The 27329-nt window shown below is 57.9% G+C and overlaps 1 protein-coding gene across 5 annotated transcripts in view; it reads right to left on the reverse strand.

Moving 5' to 3' along the window:
* The window catches only part of LOC102544723 (metalloproteinase inhibitor 2), a 42080-nt gene extending 17469 nt beyond the window's left edge, over positions 1-24611 (reverse strand). Inside the window, exons 1-4 of one of the 5 annotated variants that reach the window (XM_072939730.1) lie at positions 13831-13851; positions 13045-13362; positions 12771-12912; positions 5394-7727 (exon numbers count right to left, since the gene is read on the reverse strand). In XM_072939730.1, the coding sequence (XP_072795831.1) occupies positions 5790-7571 (1782 nt within the window). In that variant the 5' untranslated portion in view covers positions 7572-7727; positions 12771-12912; positions 13045-13362; positions 13831-13851 and the 3' untranslated portion in view covers positions 5394-5789. The other 4 variants (XM_072939731.1, XM_072939729.1, XM_006199433.3 and 1 more) reach the window with 4 other exon arrangements.
* Between the last annotated feature and the right edge of the window lie 2718 nt (positions 24612-27329).

The following is a 27329-nucleotide window of genomic DNA, read 5'->3' on the forward strand; positions in this document are numbered from 1 at the left end:
CATGGCAGGGCTGGTCCACCTGGCCGAGGCCCCTTAGCCTTTGAATTTGGATGAACTTGTCCCAAGTCCCAGAGGAGCGTGGACGGGGAAGCCCCCTTTCCAGCCACCACTGACCCTCAAGGTCAGAGTCAGGAAAGCGAGGGGTGCCCCACTTCCTGCAGCGACACCCCAGATGCACAGGCTGCAGTTCTGCCCTACGAAAGCTGTAACGAGATGCCTTTATTTTTCAGAGCCCTGCCTGGGATTACGGAGGGACCCCTAGTGCTTGCCTGTAACTGAATCATCGCAGTGGGCTGTGGGGGGCAGAGTGAAGATGTGACCCTTTGTGATGCGGCTGCTTCTGCTTCTCTGAGGTGGGGCAGGGGTAGACTCATGGGCTGGAGGGGCAGGCGGCAGGTGGATGGTGATTCGGAAAGCGCGTCGTGCTCCCATGGACTGAGGACTGCTCTGAGTCCCCAGGTTTCAGGGCCACGCCCCTCCCTACAGAACTGCACGTGGACACGGGGTGTGGCTGAGCAGCCTGGGAGATGTCACAAGGAATGCGTGGCATCAGCTTTGGCACCCAGAAGGCCGTGGCAGCGTCCAGCCCCACCTGCCCCTCTGGTCTCACTGTCCACCCAGCCCCCACCCTCCTCGGTACCCCTGGTGGACGCGGGCGTGGGGGCTCTCCCCAGACACTCAGCTCTGCCTTCCCTGGCCTCAACGCCAGGCCCCTTTCGGTCAGGGGTGGAGCAGACCTCCTCCAAGTTTGCTGCTTTCAGGGAAATGAAGTAATTAAAAACAGCCCTGTGATGCGGCAGAGAACCAAGGGTTTCTTCCATCCTCGCAGCAGCTGAGAAAGACCAGACCCACCCTCAGGTCCCCCAAACCTCCCCACCAACCCCAGGAGCCAACAGAGGTCAGGGCAGGGCTGTGCTGTCCAGGGTGAGGGCAAGACTCGGCCAGCGTGATAGGCCGGAGTCAAAAATGCCTAGAATGACAACTGCTCAGAGCAGATGTGTTTTTTAGGGAGTTGAGGGTGGGGTGGGGGGTGGGGGCTGCAGGACAGAGAACAGGACACAGCAGTGCCCCCCAGCCCCGGGCCACGCAGCCCACAAGCACAGAACCTGGGGATCTGCCAGGCCTGCCCAGTGCTATTCCAGATTCTGGCACATACATGTGAGCGGCTGTCCACTGGCTGCCCTGTCTCCATGGAGACCAGCTCTCCCATCTCCATTTCCTGGCCATTTGCTTGGGCCCCCTGGGAGCAGGAGGAGATGTCTCTGAGCGCGCTCTGGCAGGGCGCAGAGAAGCTGCAGCATTCACTGTCCTGTTGCCAAGCCACCCTCCCGACCCCCCAGGACCCTGCTAGGACCCCCAACTCCAGCCCTGCCACCCTCCCTCCCCTCTCCCTGTGGGCCCAGCGGGATCTCATGCCAGAGGCCTTGGTCATGGTCTCCGAAGCGCTGGGCTTGGGCCCTTCCCATTCACGTGCTGCTGAATCATTTGAAAAAAATGCACCCCGATGCTGGGAGGATTTGCTGAGAACAGTGCGGCTTTGTGCAGGGAACTGCTGCTCTGCACTCTCTCCGCCAAGACCCCGCGGAGGAGCCAAGCTCAGCCCTGCAAACCCTAGGCCTGGAGCCTGGAGTGGGGGCAGGGGCAAGGCTGGGCCGGGCAGGAAACGGGGAGTTTGGAGGGGCGCTGAGAGAACCCCCAGCCACCCCTCTGGGACCCCTCCCCACCCAGAGGCTGCGGAAGGGACTGGATGGACAGACCTGAAGTGAGGGACAGCAGACGAGGGTCCTGTCCTCATGCTGCTGCTGGTGGACTGTGACCCCGGCAGGTCTCCCCCTCCAGGCTGCCTCATTTTGGGGAGCGAATACATGCATGCCGGGCCCGTGGCTCAGGTCCCAGGCAGCAAGGACAGTGCAGCAGCAGTGACCGGGCATGGGACGCAGAGGCCTGTGGTCTCTGGGCTGACCCCCACCCACTGCATTGTTCAGGAGACGGGAGCTGGGATGAAGCAATCGGGATCCCAGGGCCCACACTCCCAGCTTCCAAGGCGGAGGGAACCGAAGCGAGCAGGCTGGGCGGTTCATGCCCTGGTTTCTCAGCTGCTCCTCCTTAGTGCAGCCTTGCAAATAGGCCTCCAGGTGGCAGCCCACCTGCCCCTCAGAGTGGGCAGCGGGCAGGGTGCCGCCCACCCAGCGCCGCACCTCCAGCCGCGGCCAGGCTGCGGCAGGAGCTGTCCGAGATGGCTGCGCTTCTACACGGACCCCATCCGTCCCGTCACAGAGGGCGGCGGGTGGAGGCAAGATGCCGCCCACACCTTGCGGCCATCTTCTGCTCATTGGAAAAACCACTGCAAGTCAGAGGGTCCCCTGACCCCACACCCAACTTTAAAAACCTATTTCCCCATTATTTTATATTTCTGAGGTTCGGGATACTATCATAGGCACTGTGATCTCACACCTGGCTGGGCGGGGAAGGGACAGGTGTGAGGACCCTCAGAGCAGCATGCATGGAACGTGGGGTCACATCCAAGATCAATGGCGCCCACAGCCCTTGCTTGCCAGGGCAGGAGTGGCCGCGTTGTTGCGGGTGAACTGCTGTCCCTGTGTCTCGTGTCCAGGCACCTGTGGGTCACGGCAGGCCTGCACTGCCTGTGGACAGCGGACCTCGTGGCTTCACCAGCGCCGCCTTCCCCTGCAGACGCCTTGGGCAAATGGGACCAGTCCCCCAGCAGGTTGGCCACGGAGGCCTTCCCGAGGGCCCCAGGTCTGGAGGGGCTCAGAGGCGGGCCTGCGAGGAAGGGAGCAGAGGACACAGAGTGAAACGGGAAGAGGAAGCTGCCCCCAAACGTGGGGCAGAACAACAAAACCAGGGGAAAGTTCTAGAAGATACAGTTTCAAAGGGAAAGAGCCCGTTTCAGGGAGACGGAAGACCCTGCATGGAGCCACCACGTCCAGGTCCTCACCCCCCAGCAGGACTCAGTGGGAACCTTTCAGGTGGCGCAGCCCCAGGGCCCTCGGCACCATGATCCAGCTGTGTCAAAGGGACCAACAGAGTGAAGACAGGGGCTGCCCACCCCTTGGATCCCACCAAGAGACGGCAGTTACCCGCCATATCTCCACTGGGAATCATGGGAGGGCCAGCTTTTTCGGGGGGGAAGGGTGCCCTGGAGGCCTGTTTCATCACCCACACCACGGCCTGGGCAAGTGGCACCCCTCCCACCCTGCTCCAGCCTTCTGCAGGACAGGTAGGAAGGGCAGGGGTCTCCTCCTGCTGCCGGGGGACAGCGTGGGAGCGACTGTCCAGGCAGAGATGACTCACCCTCCACCACGGCTCACTGCCCAGCCCCCACACCGCCTTTTATTTTAGCTCAAGGGTGGCCAAGAAGGGGCGATTCCTCCCCGAGAACATGTGGGCCACCAAACACGACCTTTGAAAGTGGAAACAAAAATAACACACTCAAAGGCAGGCTTGCTCCATCATCTCGTGTCCTGGAAGCTGACTGCGGCTTCCAGGCCGAGTCAGGAAGACCTCATTGCTCAACGTTTGGGTCCCATCGCGGCCACGGTTTTAAACCTGGTGATCCCACGACACCCCCTCCACCCTCTCAGACTGAGGTGACCCCACAGAGACAGACGGGAATGCCAGCTGAGCCCTGGCTGGGAGCCAGCACCTCTCCCCGCCAGGAGTCTTCATCTGGCTGGGGAGTGACAAAGCTCTCCGGGCCCCAGGACTTCCACCTTCATCTTTTTGAGCTCAGATCAAACTGCGGAGTGGCTCTGCAGCCCTGGCCCCGTGACATTCTGGAAGCAGATGAGAGAAAGAAATCGGGCCGGGATGGAACATTTTCTCTACCTAAAATGGAAAGGCCACAGACAGCGGGGACCCACGTGACGGAGACGTGAGCTGGCAGAAGGTTCCTCACTCAAGCTACTGATGTAGCCATTACCGTCTCGTACAAGTGGACACGTCTGGGGGCTGTGGGCTGGATGCTCAGAGACATGAAGCCGGGCCAGTGGCCCCACATCCCCGAGTATTCCTCCAGCACCATCTGTCGTGTCATCACTTGTCACCTGGATACTCTACTTAAGCTCTAGACTCCCACATGCATGTTGTTCACGGCTCACCTCCAGCAAGCGGGGCAGTGTGTCTGCCACTCAGTATTTGTAAAGGAAAAATAGCATATGGTCAACCCAGGGCCAAAAAAGGGGGGGATGAGAATGGGGAGAAAAGTGAGAACGGGACCCCTCCCACACCCGTGTCCCAGATGCCGTGTTCAGACCTTCCGAAGGCACTTTTGATCCAAGTGCAGGAGGGATGTAGTTCTCTTTTGGGGAACAGGCCCAAAACAGAAGCAGCTAAGGAAACAGGGCTTGAGACAGTCGCGTGATGATGTGTCACCTTGGGAAAAATGACACCTGCGTGTGACACGGATATATTAACTATGTTGGATCCAGAAGAGCTCCCAAAAGACCACATGTTATATGGTACCTTTTTTTATAGGGTTCAAGCACAAGTCAAACTGAACAATATAGTGTGTGCGTGTGTGTGTGCGTGCATGCGTGTGTGTAGCAAAGTGCAGGGACAACCCCTCGTTCAGCAGGTCTGCAATCCCGCTGAGGAGGAACAGGGCACAGGAAAGGAAGTGGCACACAGAGAGAAGCTGGTTTTCAGCAAACAGCCCAGATCTTGGGTTTGGGTGATGGGCTCTCAGTTGTTCATTATATTGTCTACAAAATACACGTGCCATCACAAAAGGCTATTCATGGGCCGACGATGCCAGTGCATCATGACTGAGGAGGGTCAGTCTCGGTGCATCTGAGGTCCTGGAAAGGAGGGAGCGGGGGAGGCACCAGCTCTGCTCAATATGTGAAGTCAGGGGTCAGCCAACCCTGGCCCCAGGGCCAAAGCCTGCCTACCACCGATTTTTGTAAATAAGATGTCTTCTTGGAACTCAGTCACACCCATTCATCTACGTGCTGCCTGTGGCTGCTCTCCAGCTGCAACCGGAGGCGGGAGCTGTTGCCACAGAGACCATCTGGCCAGCAAAGCCTACGGTGTTTACTATCGGCTCTTTGCAGACTAATTTGTCCATCCCATTCCATCCCATCCCAATCCCTGAGTATGCAACTGACAGATAACACCCCACCCAGCACAGGGTCTCCTGGCGGCCGAGGCTGCTGGGTCAGAGGTAACGCTGTGGGGTGGGGAGGGGCCGGAAAAGGACTAGACACCCCAGTCCCCCCACCACTACCAGCCCCAGAAGGAGACTGTAGGGCTGGATCACCGGGAACACTTCCCGTTTCTTGTTCCTCCCAGCCTCCACTTCCTTTCTTTCTCCCTCCCTCCCACTTTCTAATATTAAAATTACACGAATGTTGCCAAGTGATGTTCTATTAGATGAGGTTGGCTTGAAAGACTAAGAGATTTTAGTTAAATCTCTCTGCTAACGTCTCAGCAATGAATGATGTGTCTTTTGAAAGTGTGCCTGTCTGACCTTGGATGCCCCCGAAAGTCCAGCGTTTATTTGGCTGAAACATCTGAAGCCCTTCACTTTACCTGGAGTTTCCATCTGTGCCCGCGGCACATGAAAACAGCCTCCGCTCTGGGCCACGCCTCGGCTGCGCTGGCCAGACCCGGGCACCGCGCCCCACACGGTTCCTGTTTTTGTGCTAAGGAGCCGTCCTGAACAGGACTTAGTTTTTAAAAGGCAGGACTGGGACTCGGCACAATCCCTGCAGGGGAACTCGCTCCAAAGGACGGGAGGACGACTGATGGCCCGTTTTTTAAAGAGGCTATGGGTTTCTGAGCAGACAACGCGAGTACAAGCACAGACAGGGGTACCAGGCCCGGCAGAACGCCCCGTTATGAGCGGTGTATTTACTGCAGGCGGGACTCTCGTTTTTAACATAGTCTCTGAAACTCTTGCAAGCGTTTCCTGGCTTCTTCAAGAAACTGCTTGTGCAACTTGTTTTGCTCCAGAATGTGCTGTTGGAGGTCACGATCATCTGACTGTGCCCGTCATCGTCGACGAAGCCAGCCGAGGGGGACGCGGGGCTGCAGTCATACGCTCCTTCCTTCCCCGGGTCGGGACGGGAGTCGGGCCTCAGACGGGCCAGGTCGGCTTGTCTCGGTTCCCTCCTCCCACCTTCTGGCTCCGTCTGGAGATCGGCCCCCAAGCTCTCCTTCGGGTGCTCGAATGGCTTGAGCAGCTCCAGCTGCTTTGGTCTCTGACGCTCCATCTGCATTTTCTGCTTCTGCCTCGCCACTATCAGGCCCGCTCTGTCCACCTGTCCTCGTGGGTGAAGCTCACAGGGTCTGCGCGGCTCCTGTCCGGATTCCGGGCTGCACGAGAACAGGTTCTTTCTGCCCATCAACATTCCTGCCTCGGGAGACTGTGCACTGTCATTCTGCACCACGCACTTGGCCATCCTATGGGATTTGGGGTTCTCCAGTGTGCTTAGTGACATTTTCAAGCTGGTTTTGGATGGTGTCAGGTGGATGTCCACGCCCGCTGGACTCATGGGCTCCCCAGCCAGCACAATGTCTGCCTCTGGGTCTCTGGCTTTCTTCTCTCTCTGGCTCTCCCTGCTCCGTGACTGCATCCCCAAGAAGCCCTGTTCTTCACTGGGGCTCTGCTCTGTCCTGGGCTTGAGGTCCAGGTACAAATCCAGGTGTTTTTTCAGCTTTCTGTTTGTATTAAACAACTCCTCAAAGGCAAACTCCAGCTCTCTCTGCCACCTGCTCTTGTTGCTGAACCTGCGCGGGCACGCCAGTGGGGAGGTCTCACTTCTGTGGGCCCAGCCAGCCGGCCACAGCTGCTCCGGGCTGCTGGCTGGGCCCTCGGGACTCTGGTGCAGACGGGTGGCTCTCGGGCCTTGGGCGGGGTGAGCTGACCCCTTCCCCGGCAGCCTCCTGCCGTCCCGGGCTGCTTCTCTGCCCCACTTCTCCAGGCACGTGATCTCCCTTGCAAGAGCCAAGAGCTTCCCCACGTCTGACCCTCTGCTCAGCTCAGGGTCCACGGGACGGCGGCCCCCGCCAGTCTTCACTGAAGGCCCTCGCTTCCCTTTTCTCCTCTCTGGGGGGCTCGGGGGAGGAGCAGACAGGCCAGGGGCTCTGGAGGCTCCCTGCCTCTCCTGGTCCACTGCTCCCCTCAGGGACGCGGAATGCCAGGGCTGCCGTCTGACCAGCTCTTCCCTGTGACTCTTCTCGGCCCGCACGGCCGCTCGGGGCTTACCCCCAGCCCTGGGCGGCCTGGCTGCTCCCCGCTGGGCCAGCCCCTCCAAGTCAAGTGCACGGTCCTCGGCCCGTCCGCCCCCCACACCCAGCAGATGTGCCAACCACAGCCTTTCCAGGCCTCGGACTTGCTGGTCTGGGGCCCCCAGCGACTGTGCCCCCAACACCTGGGCCAAGCGCTGGAGCAGCTGGCTCTCCCGCTGCTGGAGGTCCTGTCTTCTCTGCAGAGGCACGTCTCCCGTCTCTCGGACTTGCAGCAACTTGTGTTTTTGCCTCGAAAGCGAGGCTTCATCGTCGGGGCTGGGGCTCCACCGAGCGGCTCTCTCTGTGTTTCTTTTCATGTCGGGGACAGCTTCAGAGGGGAGGTGGTGTGAGCCACGAGGGGAGGTTCAAGGGCGCTGGGGCCAAGTGGCCGTGGGTGCCACGGCCGCTCCACTCAAACCCACCAGGGCAGGAAGACACAGTGCTGCCCAGAGCGTTCCGAGGGGAGCGAGGTCCTGGAGACAAGGCACATGGGCTCTGAGTGCGGGACAGACACTCTCCCAACACCCGCCCGGAGGGACTACCCTCCGGTTCCCAATTTCTGTCTCATGCACCTTGACCGAGACCCTGTGGGGCAGCTGTTCTCAAGAGGGTGTGATTTTGCTTCCAGGGGGCCATGTCTGGAGACAGTTTTGGCTGTCACACCTGAGGGAGGGGGTGCTACTGGCACCTAGCGGGCAGAGGCCAGGGAGGCTGCAGAACATCCCGTGATGCACAGGACAGCCCCAGGACAAACAGCGATCTGGCCCCAAATGTCACCAGTGCCGAGGGTCAGGCCCCACCTTAGCAGACAAGTTAAGGTTCAGGTGGGGCATGAAAATGCCTGGCCCTCTGGGCGGGGAGCCACGTACAGATGAAAGCAGAAGTGGAGGGAGCCTGCCGGGAAAGGGGCGGAGAGGTGTGTGCGCACGTGCGCGCGGGAGAAGTGTGTGTGTCTGTACCAGGACCCCACACAAACCCAACAGAGAGGAGGTTAAGCTGCTGGTGTTTTTTTTTTCATGACTCTTTGGCGTCGGACAGGAACACATGCCCACCAGGCTGACCTAGAGAAGGGGCTGCATTTCCACCCAAAGGGCATGGAGTCCACTGCCACTTGCAGCTGACGGCAGAAGCGGCCGGATTTGGGCTAAAGGAGCGGCTTCCTGGACACCACCACCTGCGCGGAGGCCCCTCCCCTATGTGGGCACCCCTTCCTGCCTTTCATTTCCGTCTGCATGAAGCCAGGCTGAGCCCTTCTAACCCAAAGTGACGGTGGTCGTCAGAAAGCACCACTGCATCGACGGGACAGCTGACGTTAACTGCTCCGCTCATCCTTTTCTTTTCTTTAACAGTAACCCTTGAGGGAAGGAGCTGTCAGCACCCCTGGTTCACAGGTGGGGAAACTGAGGCAGAGAACCACCAAGAAACTTGAACCAGATCACACGGCAGGCGAGTGGCAGCTGCCCCTCGGGTCGACCACAGCGTCTTTGACTGACCTCAGCTGGGCACACTGCTGCTGGCTTTGGGTGAATCTGATCACGCAGTCACACAGCTGGAAGAGTGGTTAATATTATATGTACCCATCTGCCAATCACCATGACGAGCAAGAGGACAGAGAAAGAGAAAGTTGGGGTATTAAACACAGTGATTGAGATTTTCAACGAAAGGGCCACAGCAACTCAAGAAAGTTGGGAGAAAGAATAGTTCCTCTGTTGTTTTCAACAAAGGTTGCTGCGAGAACTGGATATCCATATGCAAAAAAAGATGAAGTCAGACCCTCATCTCACCATATACAGAATTACACACCAGGTACAAAGATTAACTCAAAATGGATCACAGACCCTAACATAAGGTTTAAACTATAGAATATGCTTAGAAGGAAACATGACTTTGGGTTGGGCCGAAACCTCTGAGATACACCACCAAAAGCATAAGCAAGATAAGAAATCGATCAATTTGACATCATCAATATTAAAAACCTTTGCACTTCAAAAGACATCATTCCTGGGTGAAAACACAAGACGTGGCCCGGGAGGAGATGTCTGGAAACCACACACCCCACCAAGGACTTGAGACCAGTTTGCATAAACAACTCTTACAACTCGGTAAGAAGAGGACAAATAATCCAGTTTAAAAACGGGCAGAAGACTGAAGCCGATGTCACCAAAGGAGATTTATGTATGGCTAATAACGCCCAAAAAAGGATGTTCAACACCAACAGTTATCAGGGAAATGCAAAATGAAGTGACAATGAGACACTGCTTCACACCCATTAGGATGGCGACAATTAAGAAGACAGGCAGTGACAAGCACTGGTGGGGACGTGGGGACATGTCGGAACCCTCCCGTGCTGCTGGTGAGAACGCAGAGATGGTGCGGAAAACAGTTTGGTAGTTTTAGGAAAAGGTGAACGCAGATTCATCACATGACCCAGCAACTGGACCCCTCAGTGTGCAACCAGGAGACATGGGAGTGTGCCCCCACACCATGACACAGACGTGCAGAAACAGTGACTGTCCCAGACCACAGGGAGGAGCTGGGTTTGAATCTGGGACCCAAATGCCCAAGACTGAGCTTTTCTCATCCCTGGAAATGGCCACAGGGGAGTCCCAGCAAGGGAGAGGGAGAAAGCTGTGACTGCCCCTTTGTCTGCCTTGCAAAACAGCTGGAGAGAACAGGGACAATTGCACCTTGAGAGCCAAAGTCTATTTCTGTGCCTGGAGTCACTGGCTCTCGCCCCGTGTTAACTGGTGACAATGAGCAAGACCTGGAGGAGCCTCTCGCGCTCCGGGAGGCCCCGCCCACTCGGTCACCACGATACACCCAGAGGGGACATGCAAATGATGAAAACTTAAAAACACCTGGATCGTGACCTTGAGGATAAAGCCCAGGAATTACAGTCAGCTCCCCGGTTGGGGAATGAGGACCCTGAACCAACCGACAGATGCACCCTTCCTCCAGCCCCCAGCTCCCCCACGCCCTCACCGCCAAGCCCTTCCCCGTGCGCTGACTTGAGACCAGAGTGTTCTGAGCGTCCTGGGTTCTCCCTCTGGTCCTCTGATCCTGCTCCCCCATTGCAGGTCAGGCTGGCCTGTGCCCTGAGCCACTCGGGAAGCCGCAACCCCGTCCAGACAGAAGCCCCACTCAGAGTGGCAGACAGGAGGGCGAGGTGGACACTCGGCTGGCCGCCCGCAGCCCCCAGCGGACACTGGGCCCTTTTTCCTCTCTCCGTCCGCGTCCCCGGCGCGAGGAGCCAGCCCGTGGTGGTCACCTGGGCAGCAGCTCAGACAACCTCTCAGCCGAGGCAGACCCCCTCCAGGGCCGCCAGGGAGGGACCCTCTTCACCGGCAGCAGTGGGGCACCAGGCCCTCAGCAGCTTCTGATCCCCTAAGGAGACACTGGGGCACCCACGCCCGGGAGGAGGAACGGCGATCACACCACAATGGAGGCTGTGCGGCACCCGCTCTCCGACGGCAGGCGGGCCTGGGGTCCAGTCGGAGGGTCTCACCTGAGCCTCCTCCTCAGGCTCCTTATGGCCCCTCCCCCCTGGCACTGCGGCCACGGCCACCCGTCTAATTCAGCCAGGGGGTCACTTCCGCATCTACAATGGTCCCTGCTGTCCACGCCAGCCAGTCTGCAGACACAGTCCCAGGCCACCTGCATCCCAGTCACTGGAGCAGCTGGTTAAAATGCAGATTCTGGGGTCCTGCCCCTGACCGATCCCTTCCCAGCCTCAGTGGGGAGGGGCCCAGGAACGCGCTCAGATAACCATCTCACCAAAGTCTGCCGGCAGTCCCTGGCCTGCAGGCTTGGGAACATCCCAGCAGCTCATGATCTGGCCCCCCTTCCCAGCTGGACATGGCTGGCCAGGCTCTGCCACCCCGAAGGCCCCCCACCCAGGTCCAGTACCATCACTGAGCTCATGTCCATTCTTCTTCCTCAAATAGACCCCCCATCCCACCCTCAGCTCCCCAGCCCAGGTCCAGTTCCTCCTCCCTCCCGAGGTGGTCCCGATTTCTGCAGCAACAAGGCCCGCGGACCCCGCACCCGGTGACACAGCTGAGCATGTTTTCTTTGAAACATTTGAAAATAGATACAAAAGGGCTCCCAATCAGCTGGCATGGCCAGAGAGGACACTCCCTTATAATTACAGTGCACTCCTTCACACGTAAAGGTAAACATCTCTCCGTCTTCTGAGAGAGCACAGAGAACAGACATAACTTGAACTTTTTAGGAGAACTCTGGCTTATCTTTAAAACTATTATACAGAGAAGCCTTCAAGGGCTTTTAAGATATACAGGACCCTCCAAACTGTCATACATATATATGAATATACTATATATATTCGCACACACGTCATACATACGTATACGACAGAGCTCCTCTAAATGACCTCAGAACACAATTTGAGCTTTTTAGGTTGAATTTTTAGAGCCTCCTACATCCTCCTCCCTGGTTGTACCTTTCTGTGTGCCTGATGGCATCGTCCCCTCCTTTTCTTGTATGGCTTCTAAACTGCTGTGGACTGGCAGTCACACAAAGAAGCTTCTCAAAATCGCGTCTAAAGAGTAAATCTAGTCTGGGGCCCTGACGGCCTTTCCAGGAGTCAAGTACCTGAGCGCCTGAATCCCGGGCGTCAGCTCTGGATGTGACACCCCCAGCACACACCCACCCTCGGGGAGATGGAAACCAGCTGGAACGCAAGCCACGGCTCGGCTAGTCCACGGCCTGAACGCCTGGCCAAACCTAACAAGGCAAAGCGTGCTGGGAACACACCTACGATCCATGCGTGGGTCCCCAGATCCAACCCTGCAAGCGCCAAGTGGGAGAGTGCAGCTCCCAAGACGCAAAGCCGGTTAGACCTCACCCGGGATGGCCCAGACAGCGCTCAGGACCACCTCTGGCTCTGAGCATCGCGGAGACATCGACACAAAAGGTCGCCTCACGCAGGAAGAGCTGACTGTCAGATGAGTGCCTACCTAACTTGAGAAGAGGTGTGCACATCCAGCAACGTCTAACTAGACAAGGTTGTCGGGGGAAGTTTCCCAAATCAAAATAGAACTATTGAAATGCTTGGGAACTCACCTACTAGGAAACCTACAGCAAAGGAAAACTCCACCTTTACTCACTAAGGAGAAAATCTGAATAAGAGAGATGCATCTTCCCAGATGGGATTCGGAGAGGCAGGCGGTGGCCTGGGAGAAGGGACTGCAGCTTCAGAGTTTAGGAGCAGAATGCAAAAATGATCAAAAACAGGTCATAAGAAGAAAAGCCTTAAGGAACCAGGAATGCTTGGAGTGGGGCTTGCAAGTGATGGAAAGTCCAGAACGTTGTGCTCTGGTGGTTCAGAGTCCTGACTTTGTGACCCAGGGCAAGCTCACCTCCAGGTGCCTCAGTTTGCTCACCTGTAAAAGGGGGACAGTAACAGCAGCACCCTGCTGCATAGATGCTAGCACTCATCACCGTTAGAAACACCCAAATGCTTGGTGAACCGTCTGGGGAAGAGGATGGTTACTTACTGTGTGTGTCTCCAGATGCCTGGACTAGACCACCGAGAACATGTTACAGGGAGGCAGAAACTGGCTGGGTGGAAAACAGCACTTTCTACAGGGTTGTCTTGAAATCAATGGGCTGACTTGTTAGGTAGTGAGACACCCATCACTGGAGGAATCCAAGCCAAGGCCGGAAAAAACAAACATCAGAAACATTTAAACTCCATTTTCCTGAGTTCTGGACTCTAAAAATAGCTTTATGACACCCAAGGGGCTGCCCAGAGCCTCTGTTTTTGCTCACTTCCCGATCCTGACTCAGCTAAGTTCCAGAGTGCTGGCTCCTGAGGCTGCCTGGGTGCTGGACGAGCTGTCAGAATCACCTGGCAGGGAGCGGGTCCTGGTAGACTAAGTCCTGGCCAGACCCCACTGCAGGTTTGTCCACCTGAATCCCGGGGTGGGGGCTGTGAATCTGCACATTCAACCATCTTCCTGGTGCACACTCAGGGCCGGGAAGGTTCTAGAGGCAAGGCAGCCAGCTTCTCGGAGAACAAGCTCAGGTCATGGTGTCTGTTACCTCCCCAGCCAGCTTCATCAAGACAGACTTGAGGCACCGACCCTTCTGAATTTGTGGGCGACACCAGGTTAGCTGGGGGGCTGCTTACGACTGACCCAACTGGTGCCTTATTAGATGTCTCCTGACAGCGCCAATCACTGTCCCGCAAACCTTACGGCTGCAGCTGCCCCACCTAGGTCAGCGGCCCCCAGTAACAACAGCTGTTCCGGCTGTGCAGTGGCCTCTCCCCACACCCCTCAAACAACCACGCCCCCCCAAGCCCATCCCACCAGTGTCCACCGCCCATCCTTCCAGATCAAACCATATCCGCAGAGCCCCATGGTGCAGGGACTTTCAAACTGGCCTTCTGGACACAAGGCCTGGGCACCCTAACTGGTCCATTTCCCCAGGGCCCCTTAAGAGCCTCACCAAACAGCTGGACACAGAAAGAACTCCACTCCCACAGGGGACCAGGGGGCGGACACAGGAACCTCCACCCAGAGGGGCCTGCATGGGGTCTCGGGGCCCACTGACCAAGCTTGGCTGGAATCACAGCTCCCCACCTCCGCCAGTGCCCAGCACCTGCCCCAGCTGGTGAACTCTGGCAGCCGCTGCCACGGGAACCTCAGACCTGCGGTGCTGTGACATCAGAGCACCAGCGCTGAAGTCAGGGACAGTGACAAGCCAGCCAGAGGGCAAGCACCCATCAGGACACTGGTTGTGGGTCCACCCATCACAGAGATCTGACGCAAAGTCTGGGCTGACAAGCAAAGGGACAGCTGACTTGGGGGCGCTGTGAAGATGCCTGGCAGGTGCATGCTCTTGGTGTTTACAGACGGTCTGGCAGGCAGAAAATCCTTCCTTCCCCAGCCTGGCAGCACGGTGACAGCATTCCTCGCTCTTCTGAGCTGTCACACCTCAAGGTCAGGGCTTCCAACGACGCTGGCCACCCCTCCTCCTGCAGGGAGAGCACCTGTCCCCACTGGGTTGGGGACACAGCCCCTCTAGGACGCCGCTGCTGAGCTGAGCCATCTTGAGGCAGGGGGGTGGGGAGGACGGCTGGCCTGGGGTCCCCGCCCCAAATAAGAAATGGGACATGCCTGACCTCATGTCTGGGGCTGAGGGCGATCTGCACAAATTTGACAGTTAAGAAATTCAGTCTGGGGAATGTGATGTTGGCCCCAAGATACCAAAGCAACCGATCTCGGGGGTTGGTTTCCTGAGAGGAGAATGTCAGAGGCAGGAAGCTGGAGCTCTAGGGGGCAATGCTGATCCAGGGACAAAAGCCTGTGTGGGAGGAAGGGCCCCGCAGAGAGAGGTCACCTGGTCCCTGACCCAGCGTGGGGCAGGAGGAGCTCTCCCCTCTGGAACTTCTCGGCCACAGTTCACCCCGCTTTTTAGGGCCTCTCTTCTTACCCCTATGGATACAAAGTCTTATGTCTACTTCTCCTTCCCCAGAGCACCCCGTCCCCCAGTCCCTTAGCCTCTTCTCAGTGAGACCATGTACACCCACCCACAGAGAGGGACAAGCTTGGAGTGGGGGCGGGGTGGGAACGGGGGCACAGAGGACATGGTGGCCGAAAACTCAGCTGCTGGGGCCTCTGATGGCATTCTGGAATGTCCCAGCACAGCCACCACCACCATCCTCTCCAGGCTGCTTCTGGATCGAAGCCACTTCTCCCAAGCCCAGGCTCTCCCGACAAAACCTCAGGGTTTCCTAGAACGCAGCTCCATGCTCTGGATTAACCTGTCTGCTCAACGGGGCCTCCTCCACCACTGAGCCAGGACCAGCCCAGCTTTCAAAGTCCGGGTCCCTCCCACCGCTGACTGCAATCAGCCCCATGCTTCAGCACACCCTGACTCTAAAAACAGCACGTATCATTCAAGTTCAACAGAGAGAAATCAGAAAACAGACACTTGCAAGAGAACGTCTCATTTCCCCTCCTTTCTCTGAACCTTTTACATTCAGTAAGAAACTGTCCCCTGGGGCCCCGCACAGCCTCTGAGGCTGTGATGTGGCCAGTGCCCTGCTGCGATGTCAGCGAGTTTCTGACACTTCCCTGAGACAAACAGGACGAGGTGAAGGTCCCTGTAACACGAGCCCGCGGCCTCGTTTCCCTCAGAAAAATTCCTGCACATAGAGCTGCCTGACCAAAGGGGAGACGTTATTTTTAAAGTCTTTGATCGGCTCTGCCAAAAGGCCCTTCTAGGCTTCTGCACTGCTCAGGTTAAGACAAAACATCCCTACCAGAATCGGCCCTTCCAAGCACAGCCAGGCTCCGAGCCACACGGAACAGAGCAATGGAAAGTCCAAAGCTGTGACGTCCGACCTGTTTCCAGAGACCTGAGCCAGGACCTGGCTCCTTAGACCCCTGGCGCCAGTCCTCAGCTGCGCGACCTCGGTGAGTCACCGACTGCTCCCCACCCAGACAGGGCAGGACACCTGCCTGAACTACCGCCTGCCTCGTGGGAAGAGAGGAAGTCCTTTTGCCCTGAGAAGCCCTAGACAATCGATGCTTTTACCTAAGAGACTCACAACTGAGGACTATCTGCCCTCTGGGGGGCTCCCGGGAAGCCCACCCAAGATCAGAAGAGGCCAAATGAAGTCTCATCCCAAGCCAGGCTCGGTTGCCAGGGATTCCTCCCCCTGGAACGTTCTACCACAGAAGGCCGGGTTCTTGCCCTCTTTTAGCCTCGTGGCTCAGAGAATGATACCCCGCAAGCATCACTGCTGCTGGAAAGCAGGGGCAGGCCACCAGGTGAGAGGCGAGCCAGGCTCAGGAAGCGCACGCTGGGAGGTGGGGAAAGCTGCCGCGAAGCGCCAGGTGGTAGCTAACCACCACGCTATGCCGCCTCGTGGCTCAAAAGCAGCTGCAGACTTTGCATTAGGACCGGGCGTGGCTCGTCCCACGACAGGCAATCGGAGGCCAGGGGTGAGTAGTCTGCCAAGCCCTGAAAGGCCAGCAAAGTTCCAGGAGGCCGACTGCATCACGCTCCCCCCGTTGCAGGGCACGGCCTCGGGGCAGCACTAGTCAGAAAGGCGCCCCCGAGGTTCCCCTCGGAGACATCGGATACGCCCAGCTCAGGGAGCCTCTGAATGTCATACACCCCAAAGCCTGCACAACCCCGTGACTGCACCGAAAACCACTGAATGGTCCAGTGTAAACAAGTGGACAGGATGTGAATTATCCCTCAGTAAAGCCGATACAAAGCAAAACTCTTTGAGGCAGAAGAAGGGTAAGTCTTTCCCAGAAGCAATCAATCCTTTCCTAATCAAAGTTAGGCAGCCCTGGACGTGATCCCCTCCCTCCAGGCTCAGGGCTCACACCCTCTCACCTGCAACCTTCTCTCTGCCCCCCCCCCGCTCCTGAAGACACTCACCCCCCATCTCCCCGTCGCCTTTTAACTTTAAAATAATTATACAACTAATACACGTTGATCACAGAGAATTTAGAAAAATGCAGATAAGCAGAAAGAAGCACAAATCACCCTGGCTCTCACCCACTGCCTTGAATTTCGACAGACATCCTTCCAGACTCTTCTTTCCATGTTATGCATATGCACAGTTAAGGGAAAAAGGGACAGAGTTACATACAGAAGCAGTCAAACTACATAAAGCCGGCAAATTTTCACAGTGGTTACCTCTCCAAGGAAAAGGAGGGGGCTGGGGCCAGGAGGGTGAACAGGTCCTGGGCAGCAGTGACTTCTTAACCTGGGTATGTGTTCGATGTCTTTTTACAGCTACGCATTGTGCATTTAAAAAAGTATACTGGACAGCGTTTAAAACGTTGAAGCATACAGACTAACTGGGCTCTTAAATTTAATGCACTCTGAACATTTTTCTAGGTCATTAAACACGAATCCATAATACTGTTTAAAATGACTGCTTAATATTCTGCTGTCAGGATAGAGCTTAATTTATTTAGTTCCTCTCCAGCTGATGGGCAAACCTCACGAACAAGATCAGCTCTCAGGAGTTTCCCTCCGTGGTCCTCCATCCTTTACGCTCTGCAGAGACCACCCCCTCCGAGCGAAGGGGGATCAGAATCCCCACATTCAGCCTCCTCTCTGTGAAGCCTCCTCTCATTTTAAAACTCTTCTTACTCTGTTTGCTAGTTGTGGGCCCCTGAGCAAGTGACTCCATCAGCCCGTGCCTCAGTTTGACCCTCTGAGAAAGGGGAGCGTTGTGAATGACAACTGTGAATTACAGGTGGTAACACCAGGAACGTGTGGAACACAGTTCCAAGCACTGAACGCTTCATAGCGACAGCTGCTGTTATGTCATTTGTCACGGTCAATTTCCCTTCTGAGAACTCTCAGGGTTTCCCTCTGAGCTCCCTGGAGGCACCGGAGCCCAGCATGTGTCTCTCCGAGCTCCCCTACCTGTGTGATAACCACGGTCAGCCCTCAGGGCTGGGCGAGGACCACACGTCCAGCACAGCCTCCAGGACAGAAAGAGCGGATGCACCTCCTCCCCCCTGCCACCTCCGGCCCCGAATGCCTCCCGTGGGCACCGTCCGAGGCCTTCCCCCTCTGTCCTTTCTTGTCATCCTCGCCCATAACCCCTACCTCATCTCCTCTTTGGAGATGGAGAAACTGAGGCAGAGGGCACTTGGTCCCAGATCTCTCCCTCGGACTGAGTCGTGGGGTTGCAGAGGCCCCTCACACATCCCCACTGTCTGCCGTAGCTACAGTTGGAGTCCCCAACGTCACTGCATCCCAGCAGCTCTACAGCGATCACATGAGGGGATACCTGGCCGCTGGCACCAAGATCAAATCCCAGGGGCAGTCCCTCCAGTCACCCCCTCCCTCCTGTCTTTTGTCTCCCGGGTCCTTCCTCAGTGCAGGTGCCTGTTCTGCTCACCTGGATGACTCCGAGCCCCTCAAAACCCCGCTCCTGCTGGCAGCTGCCTTCCCACTCCGGCCCCCTCCCACATCTAACAGCTCTCGGGAGACAGCAAAGACCTCCCTGGTCCCCACCCCCAGGCTCCCGGCTCTGCTGCTGCGCCCGCGCTCAAGGTTGCCCTCACTTTTGTTCCAAAGACCCTTCCTGCCGTGTCTCCCACTCCCCACTACAGGGCAAAACCTTTTAGGGGTCACGTATCCCTTTGAGAATCTAGGGGAAGTCACAGCCCCACAGCCCCAGTCCCCAGAAAAACACGGCCATGAACACACACAGACACACACACAGCTTTGCCTACAGTTTCAGGGCTCAAGAGTGCCCCCCATCTCTGGACAGAGGTCCATACATTCCAGGTTAAGACCCTTCTTTACAGAGAGTACACCTCAATTTGATTTTTTTATAGCAAACACTCACCTAGTCTGCCTTGCTGGGGTCTCCAGAAGCTTAACCTAGGTTGCCAACTGGACACACAGACCCAGGGAGAGACTCAATTTTGCCAGCTACAAAACGCGGCTCTCCTGGGTCTGTCACTTCTCCACTGGAGCTACACATCCATGCGGTGATGGGGGTACCAGAGGCCCCAGGGATCCCAGCCAGCCCGGCCTCAGGAGTCCTGGGGGGCGGGGCCCCGGGAGGGGGAGCCAGCTGCATTCCACCCACCCCGAGACACGGGGGCGTCCCTGAACGTCACTCGGTCTGGAAGACCTCCTCCCTTCCCCTCCCTCGGCTGCCTCTCCCCCCAGCATCTTGGGCATCTCCTATACCCCCGCCCCGACTCTGACACCCTGTGGCCCGCATGGCCTCCAGACCCTGCAGCAATGAAACGGAAGTGCAGCCAAGCACTCTCAAAACCTGCCTGCTCGTGTCCAGCTATGCACAAGCGCAGTGGCCATCCTGGACACTAAGTATCTGTGACATTCTCTTCTCACTCCTAGACTGTCCCGGGTACCCCCTTTGGAGACGACTGCTCTGTGCCAGCTTTGGTGGGCATCAGAATCCCCTGGAGAGCCTGAGCAATGTCGGTGCCCACACTCTGGGCCCCCAGGGTCCAATACGGGACGCTGATTCAGACACCTGTCTTCCAGCCACCTCCCTGGCGATGCCCGCTGTCACCCACAGGCGCACATCCCTGATGCCTCGCCTCGAGCCCTTGGGCTGGAACGCAGACCCCCTCCCTCTCAACCGTGATAAACCAGAAGTTTGGTCCTACCCTCCCTTGGGCCCTCCTGCACCCGAGCCTGCTCTGTACCTAGAACTCTCTCTCACCTTTCCCGGCAGCCTGTCCACTGGCACGAGGAAATAACGCCCTTTACCCTAACTGGGTACATGTTCCCCCAGCTCCGTCCTCCAATCTAGGGTTCGTTATGCTTCCAACATTGATTTCCCAACTCTGCTTTTCTCTTTCCAGAAAGACCGCCCTAGGCAGCAGACCACTTGCCCTTGGCCCTCATTTGTGAGGGCTGCAGGGTGGAGGGCGTCCAGAACAGGAAGAGCTGGGGGCACTTACACCCCATCTTCAGTCTGCCTTCTCTTGACCTCCTTCATGCTTCTTTTTCTTGCTGTTTTTTTCCCATCCTCCGACCACCTCAGGTTCCCCAAAGCACATCTCTTAGCTGTTTTGGAACCCAAGGGGTTCATCTGTTCCCACAGCCCCGTGGGCACTGGATCCACGGCTCTGCGTCAGGACTAAGGTGGCTGTGTGCCCCAACCTGTGCCCCTGCCCAAATTGTCTACACCCGCACCAGTGGGATGCACCTGGCAACCCAGCTGAGGAGGGGGAGAAGAGAGGCAGGACCCAAACCAGCATCCAGGTTTGCAGAAGATGGAGCAGGTCCCAGGTTGCAGGCTGGCACCACGGCCTCAGGTCACAGACAAGGAGGAACCAGCAGTGTCTCCCAGCCACAGTCATGCCCACAGCACAGCCTGCGGGCCCTCACACATCTCTTCCCTCTGCCTGTCTCCCAACCCTGGAGAATTCATCTTCTGGGGACATAGTCCAAAACCAAGCCCAGGAACCTGAGTGCCTCCCACGGCACCCCCCCTCCTCCCACCAGAACCCAGAATTTCTCTTCAGATCCACAAATGCCTTTCACCTTCCGACACAGTTTCTTTGTTAGTCATTTATCAGAAGCGTGTGGCGTCTGACTTACTTTATACCACGACCTGGCGGTCAGGATGGGGGTCTGCAGGGCTTCTGCCCACCTGATCCACAGTCTTACACCTGCTTCCATGCTACCCAGCACCAGTGTCCGGCACTCCTTCCTGAGGGTAGAAAACGCCTTCCTTACAGCCCCTGGGGCGGAGCCGGCCACTCCGTAACAGCTTGTGGAAACCGGGAGACTGACAACGATGACCAGGATGTACAAAACACACACCGATTACACACTCTGCAAAACGAGTTACCAACAGTGGCTTTCAAGGGCACCGCCCCTGCCTCCTGCCCCCGTGCACTCAAGGCCTCACTCAACTCACAGGAATCTCCCTCCTTGCTTCTCCCCAGCATGTGTTTGCTGAGGTCGCTGCCATTTCTGAGTACTTGTGGCGTATTTTCCTGGGTGGCCACTATCTGGCCCCCATCAGCGTGTCCCCAAGGCCAGCCCATGCACGCTGGCAACCAGCATGTGGCCTTGGCTGTGGGCCCTGCCCCAAATGGTGCTGGAGACCATCAGAGGGTCTGTGGAAAGCAGCGTCTGGAGATGGGACCACCCCCAGAAAGATGGCATCGCCGGTGTGCTTCTGGGACACAGCGGCTCTGGGCCCCGCCGCCTAGGACGGAGGGGAGATTTTATTCTCTGGGGCCAGAGAGCTCCTGGATTTACGACTCCAGAAACTGGCTGGAGCAGCCTGGGTCTGCCAAGCCGCTCAGTCGGCTAAGTTACTCCAGGCTCCCGCACCGTGGCACTGCCTGAAGTACCAGCCCAGAGCTGGTCTCCAGCCAGACGACTGGAGCTGTGCAGCCCTGCGGGAGATGGCGAGGGGCGCCATCAGACGAGAGGGAAATGGGCCAGCCGCACATCCGAGCCGCGCTGAGACGTGAAGTGCTTCCCTCTTGTCCTCATTTTCCTGGAAAAGGCCAGGGAGCAGGGTCTTCCAGGAGGAGACCCAGTCACCTCCTCCATCCCTCCATTCTAAATCTCGTAACTTTGTAATAAACCCTTTTTGTCAACCACAGTTCCAGTCCTACTGGCTGCAAGAGCGAAGGAGATGCCTCCCAGGAATCCACCCGCAGGCAGGCAGAACTGCGCCTGTCTCCTAAGCCAGCTGCCTCCTACAGACAGCGAGTCCTTCAACCAGCCTCATCCAGCCGCCAGCGAAAGGAGCCCGCACGCTGCATTCAAGGTCAGTCCTTAGGGACCCCAACACGCGCCAGGCCACCACCCTCTCCAGACCTCTGGGCCACTGCTCTGGCGGCACAGAGTCACCTGTGGGGCTTCAAAACTACAAAAGCTGAGGTGTGAGTCAGACTTTCTATATCTGCAAAGGGACCCAGACTCCAGGCAATTCTGCTCTCAGCCAGAGCAGGGAATCACTACTGAGGAAGTCAGGAACCTGCAACACCCAAAGGGGAAGCGGACGAGGAAAGGCCGCGGCCTTCGCTGTGGGGTTTACCCACGGCCACGCGGGGCCTGCACCCTGGGACGTCTCAGCAAGGTATCCCCGGTCGGCTGAGCACAAAGGGGCTGCCTGTGGAACAAGACATGACAGCCTGGCTTGCAGAGCATCCCCCCCAAAATTCATGTCCACCCAGAAGCTGGGAATGTGGCCTTATTTGGAAACAGGGTCTTTGCAGATACGATTAAGTTAAGATGAGGTCATCATAGACTGGGTGGACCCTAAATCCAAGAACTGGTGTCCTTATAAGAGGAGAGAGAGGTCACAGAAAAGGTGGCGTGTGAAGACAGAGATTGGAGCCATGTGTCTATAAGCTGTGGGAAGAGACCTGAAGAGGGTCCTGGAGCAGTTCTTTCCTAGAGCCTCCGGAAGGAATCTGCCCCGCCAGAACCTTCATTTTGGACTTTAGGCCCCTAAACTGAGAGAGAACCAATTCCTGCTGTTCTAAGCCCCCCAACGCGTGGTCCCTTGTTACAGCAGCCACGGGAATCTAGTGCACTGGACTCTGCAAGGGGGGACCCCTGGACTGGGCTGGGCTGGGGTTAAAAGTTCTGGCTCCACATGATCTTGGTGGTTTGGGCACAAGTGCCAGGGAGCTGGGGAGAGAGGATAATGCACGAAGCAAGGAGGAGCCTTGAGGCCTGCGGACACTCCCGGAACCTGACCTTTGCTGCCCTTGATCCAAACCCAAAGCAAAAACAGCCCCAGTGCTGCCCCGCGGATGCCAGGCAAGGATGGGTGTGGCTGGCTGGGCGTTCTCTGTGCAGTCAAGGGCTGTCAGGGGGTCCCAAGGCCCAGCCCCTTTCTGCTGTGAGCCAAGCCCGGGAGCCTTCTAAGCCACGGATTCCTTCTGGGCCTGATTCTGCCCTACAAGCACAGTCTCTCAGCGTGGGACCCAGACAGGCCTGGACTTCCAGGAGACACCTGTGGGCGGGCCCATTCTGGCTCCCCCACGGGAAGCAACCTCTCCTTCCCCTTTTAAATCCTGCTGAGCGCCGAAGCCAAATGGGAAAACAGAACTTAGTCCCCCTCCACCCCACCCCTGATTCGGGGTTTTGTGGCAACCTCCCTGCGAGCACACACCACGCCCCGAGCACAGGTGGCCTGAGCTCCGGGGTGCACACAGGTAGGAGCACCTGAAGGCCTCCCGCCAGGCTGGGTTGTGGCCAGGAGCCAAGCGTAGGAGATCAGAGGGGCGTGGCTGCCACGGAGGAAACCCAGAGACCCAGGTTTTGAGTTTACACAGGAGAGGGCAGCTGGGACTCAGCATACCTGGCCTGAGACAGGGTGATGGGTTGGCTGTGACTTACAGGCAGAAAAGAAAACCTGCTGGGAAGTCAGAGGAAGCTGCAGAGGCCCACCTGCTGTGCATCTGTCCTAGTGGTTTAACTGAACCCACCCCCAGGAAAACCTGGCAGTCAGTCATAGTCACTGTCACTGCGGCAGTAGAAGCCTGCAACTGTCACACCTGGATGGAAACCTCCAGGGCCCAGCTGGTTCCTCCCATTTCTGCTGCCTTCTCCCCACTTCTGTCCCCTGCCCCTCTATGGATCCGGACAAATAACCATCTCCTCCTTCCCTCGGGGGTTCTGAGGGTTTAATATATATTTTGGGGGGAACTCTACGCAGTCTTACAACCCTACCTGCAACCTCCAGTCACCAAAATCCCCTGTTTGTGTGGATGCCCTGAAAAAGCACTCGCCACTCAAGGACCCCTCTGCCAGTCCCTGTGTGCCATGCTTCCTGGGCAGGGCATGGAGCAAGGAGCTTGCCCTGGGGCTCTGCTGCCCCTCTGGGCCTAGGGGGAACCTGCCCAGGGGAAGGAAGCTTCCATCCTGCCCCTGCGGAATCTGGTGAACCCTACACGGGGCTGAAGGAGAGGCCCAGGTAGAGCAGCCCCTCCCTACCCAGTTCCAAGCCCAGAACAGCCCAACTGCCGTCTCACCTGTGAAAGTTTCTTCCTGGGGTCCTCAATCCTTCCACCCACCAAGGCCGAGGCTTCCCCACCCCCACGCTGTGTCCCCCACTCTCCCTGCCCCCGGCGCCGGCATCCCAGGGCCCTCTGCCTGCCAAAACCCAATCCGTTCCCTGGCTCCCTTTACTGGGGCTGGAGCTGCAGCGGAATTTCGGTGGAATTTTGAGGTTGAGAAGCATCTCGGCAGCGAGGAAAGAAAGGGAGAGAAGGAAGAGGGAAAAGAAAGTACGATTTTGGCGTCAACTTGCAGGATTCTAGAAGGCACCGACGCTTGGGAGGCGGGCGCTGGGTCCCTCTGCAAGATGCGGGCGGGCGGGGCACCGGCGAAACCTTGGGGGTCCCGCGCGCCCCGCGGGGGAGGTGAGCAGCGGGCCGGGGCGGGGTCGCCGTCCTTACCTACGTCTGCATTGCAAAATGCCTGTTGCGGGTGCACCGGGGAGCAGCTGCAGGCGTCGGCCGGGCGGAGCAGCGTCCCCAGCAGCAGGAGGCCGAGCGCGAGCCGCAGGCTACGGGCCGCGGCGCCCATGGCGGGCGGGGGGCGGGGGGCGCGGGCTCGGGCTCGCCGCCGCCGCCTGGGCTCGGGGCGCTCCCCTCTCGCCGGCGGGGGCCGCGCGGGTCTCGGCGACGCTTCGCGGGCGCGCCCTCTGCTCCGGCCCGCACTCGCCACACAAACTTTCTTCGCTCTGGGGCGCGGGGCGCGGGGCGCGGGGCGCGGCTGGCGGCGCGGAGACGACAGCGGGCGGGGGGCGGGGGGCGGCGGGCGAGCGAGCGAGCGATCGCGCCGCGGCCCGGGTGCCGACTGCTCCACTGCCTTCTATGGATGCGTGCGCCGCGGGCGCGGGCCGAGCCGGCCTTTTATTGCGCTCGGAGGCTGTTCGGCTCCGCCCCCTGGTGGCGGGCGCCAATGCCGGCTCCGGGAGCTCCCAGCGCCCGCTCCCCGCGCGCCTCCCGCGCCTGCCGGCCCTCCCCCAAGCCCGGCTTTTGTTGTGCCCAGCCTGGCACGGCCAGGGTCCTCCGCTGCGCACCTGGCTTACCACCGCCGGGGGGCCTCATCCCGCAGCCTCACAGGTCCCCAGATGTTGGGCGGTGGGTCGAGGGGTAGGCGCTACGGCGCAGACAGCGCCCAGTGGACCCTGACTCAGCGCTTGCCCACCCCTCCAGGGCACCAGGCGGCCCACCCACCACCCCTTCCCCTCCAGCCTGGCCCGGGAGGTGTACACTGCCAGATTGCCTTCCACTCCTGGGGTCCCTTAGATTCTATCCGGCGCTTGAGCCAAAGGATGTGCGCTTTGGAGACGGGGTCGTTCCCTGCCGCTTCTCTCCCTGCACTCTCTGGCTGGGTGGCCTCGGGAAACGTACCGAGGATTCCTTTTTCAAAGGGAGGCCTTAGAATTTTAAGTGTGCTTGACCAGTTGAGTTGGAGGGGGGAGGGGACAGTGGTTACTATGAACAAAACAGGATTTTATATAAACTGGCCATATTTTTGACCAGCCAGCAAGAGCCCGGGGGTGGGCCCAGGAGCCCAGGAGGCGCTAGGATTGGATGAAGGCAGTTTCTGGGCTCTGCTCACAGGTCCCTCCCTTAGGCCACAAATGTGGGAGCTGAAGGACTTTTCCCAAAACACTTATGTGTTCCAAGGAAGGCGGAGAGTCTTAGAGGTGTGGATTGCCGGGGCAGTGTGACTGCTGGGTCCCTGTCTGCCTGTCTCGGAGCCCCTTCTGTGGTGGGCACTGTATCACATGGGGCCTCATTCTTGCCCACAGGATGTTTGTAATCTAGCTGGGGAGTTGTAAACCGAGAAACAAAATGACATAATTAAAGAATAATTGCCTGCTAAACTGTGTGGTGCTGACTTGAGATATGAAACTGGAAAATACTGAAGGAATGGAAAAACGGCTTCTTTCTGTTTATCTGCACTTTGAAACAGACAACTTGGAGAAAAGTTAAATAGACAGCAGTTATTTTTAGCACCTTGACAAACCCAGAGTCACTTTTTCAGCCTTTGTTGCTGTAAAATAGAGTCATGTCCTCCGTGAAATGACGTTTGATGCTAAGTACAGTCCATTCGGAAGGTTGTTGCACGTTGGAAACCTACAGCCTTTTCCTTCCTTTCGTTCTTTGTTGTTCCATGTGGAACAAGATGCCGCTGAATCTGACAGAAGCTAAAATCAATGTGTCAGTGTATGAAAGAAATAGATCACCTAGGGGCTCTTGGCCTTTTAGGCAAGATCGATACATAAATGAGCAATTATGAGAGAGGATAGGAAATATGGCAGAGGCAGGTTGACGGTGGTGCACAAGGGAAGTGGAGTCCACACCCGCTACCCAGGGCAGGAAATACGGGGCCTGGGCTGGCCTTCCTTCCTTCCTCCCATCAACTGTGCTTACTGGAGCATCGACAGTGGACGCTGTCCTAAGAGCAGGGCATTCAGGCCTCTGCAGAGTGGGCAACGGGCCCTGGGAATGGTGGGTGCAAAGCCCCCTGAGGTGGTGAATGAGGAGAGACGAGGGGAGACGACTCAGGGGGAAATTCAGAGGGGCTTGGAGGGGACCATAACTTACTCTGAGGTCAGAGCTTTCGGAGGGTTTGAAGCAGAGGGGCAAAGCAGGCCCCTCTGGAAGGATGGGGCTCTGTGCCAGGCCGGGCAGGATGGGGGCGGAGGGGCAGGGGGCTCGCGTGTGACTAAGAGACGCCGCCGCCCAGCTACCTCGCTGGCCTCGCCAAACGTTTTGCCTCTCCATCCACACGTTGGTAATAAAATTCCCTTCCTAGTGGGTTGCTGGGCCTGGCTGCCCAAAGGCTCTAAAATCTGGTGCATGTGGTGGGTGCTCTCAGACGCTGAATGTTAAATGACTCTCATGATGGCACAGCAGGTAAAGGGACAGAGCGGCCCCCTGAAAGCTCACCCCACCCTGGCCGGCCAGCCATCTGGTGCCTGTGATGGCCTTGGCTCCTGGGCGCCCAGCCTCATTCCCCCGGCGTCTCCATTCCTCCCAGTCACCCTCTGCCTGTGCTTCTACTTAGCAGTTTCCCACCTCAAAAGCAAAGGCACTGGGGCCTCAGGTAAGGAATCTTCTCAAGAGAGGAAACAGATTAGGCTCTGGCTCCAGTGTCAACAGATGCGCTTTCACACGCCCCTGCTCCACCACCAAGAGCATCAATAACGCAGGACAGTTCAGGTTGCAGCTCTGACCTCCGCCCCGAGGAGGAGGTCGGGGTCAGGATGCCCCACAGCCAGGCAAGAGAGGAAAGGAAGAAGGAGGACCCCGCCCCCGCAGGCTTCTCTCCTCACTGGCCTCCCCTACCTTGAAATTAGGGGTGGGCCAACAGAGGCCCCTACAGGAGACCCTGGCCCGGCCCCCACGTGCATTCTGACCACAGCCTGCCGGACCGCGGTTTGTATCTGTGGCTCCCGGCAGGACTCAGGGTCGGCAGGAGGGGGTAGCATCTGCCAGGCTAGCTGGGGAGGGGGCCTCCAGGACCCTCAGAGCACACTTCCGGGGCCACTACTTCCCACCAGGACCAGTCACCTTGCCCCTGCC

Source organism: Vicugna pacos, chromosome 16 (genome assembly GCF_048564905.1).
Source record: "Vicugna pacos chromosome 16, VicPac4, whole genome shotgun sequence".
Lineage (NCBI taxonomy): Eukaryota > Metazoa > Chordata > Mammalia > Artiodactyla > Camelidae > Vicugna > Vicugna pacos.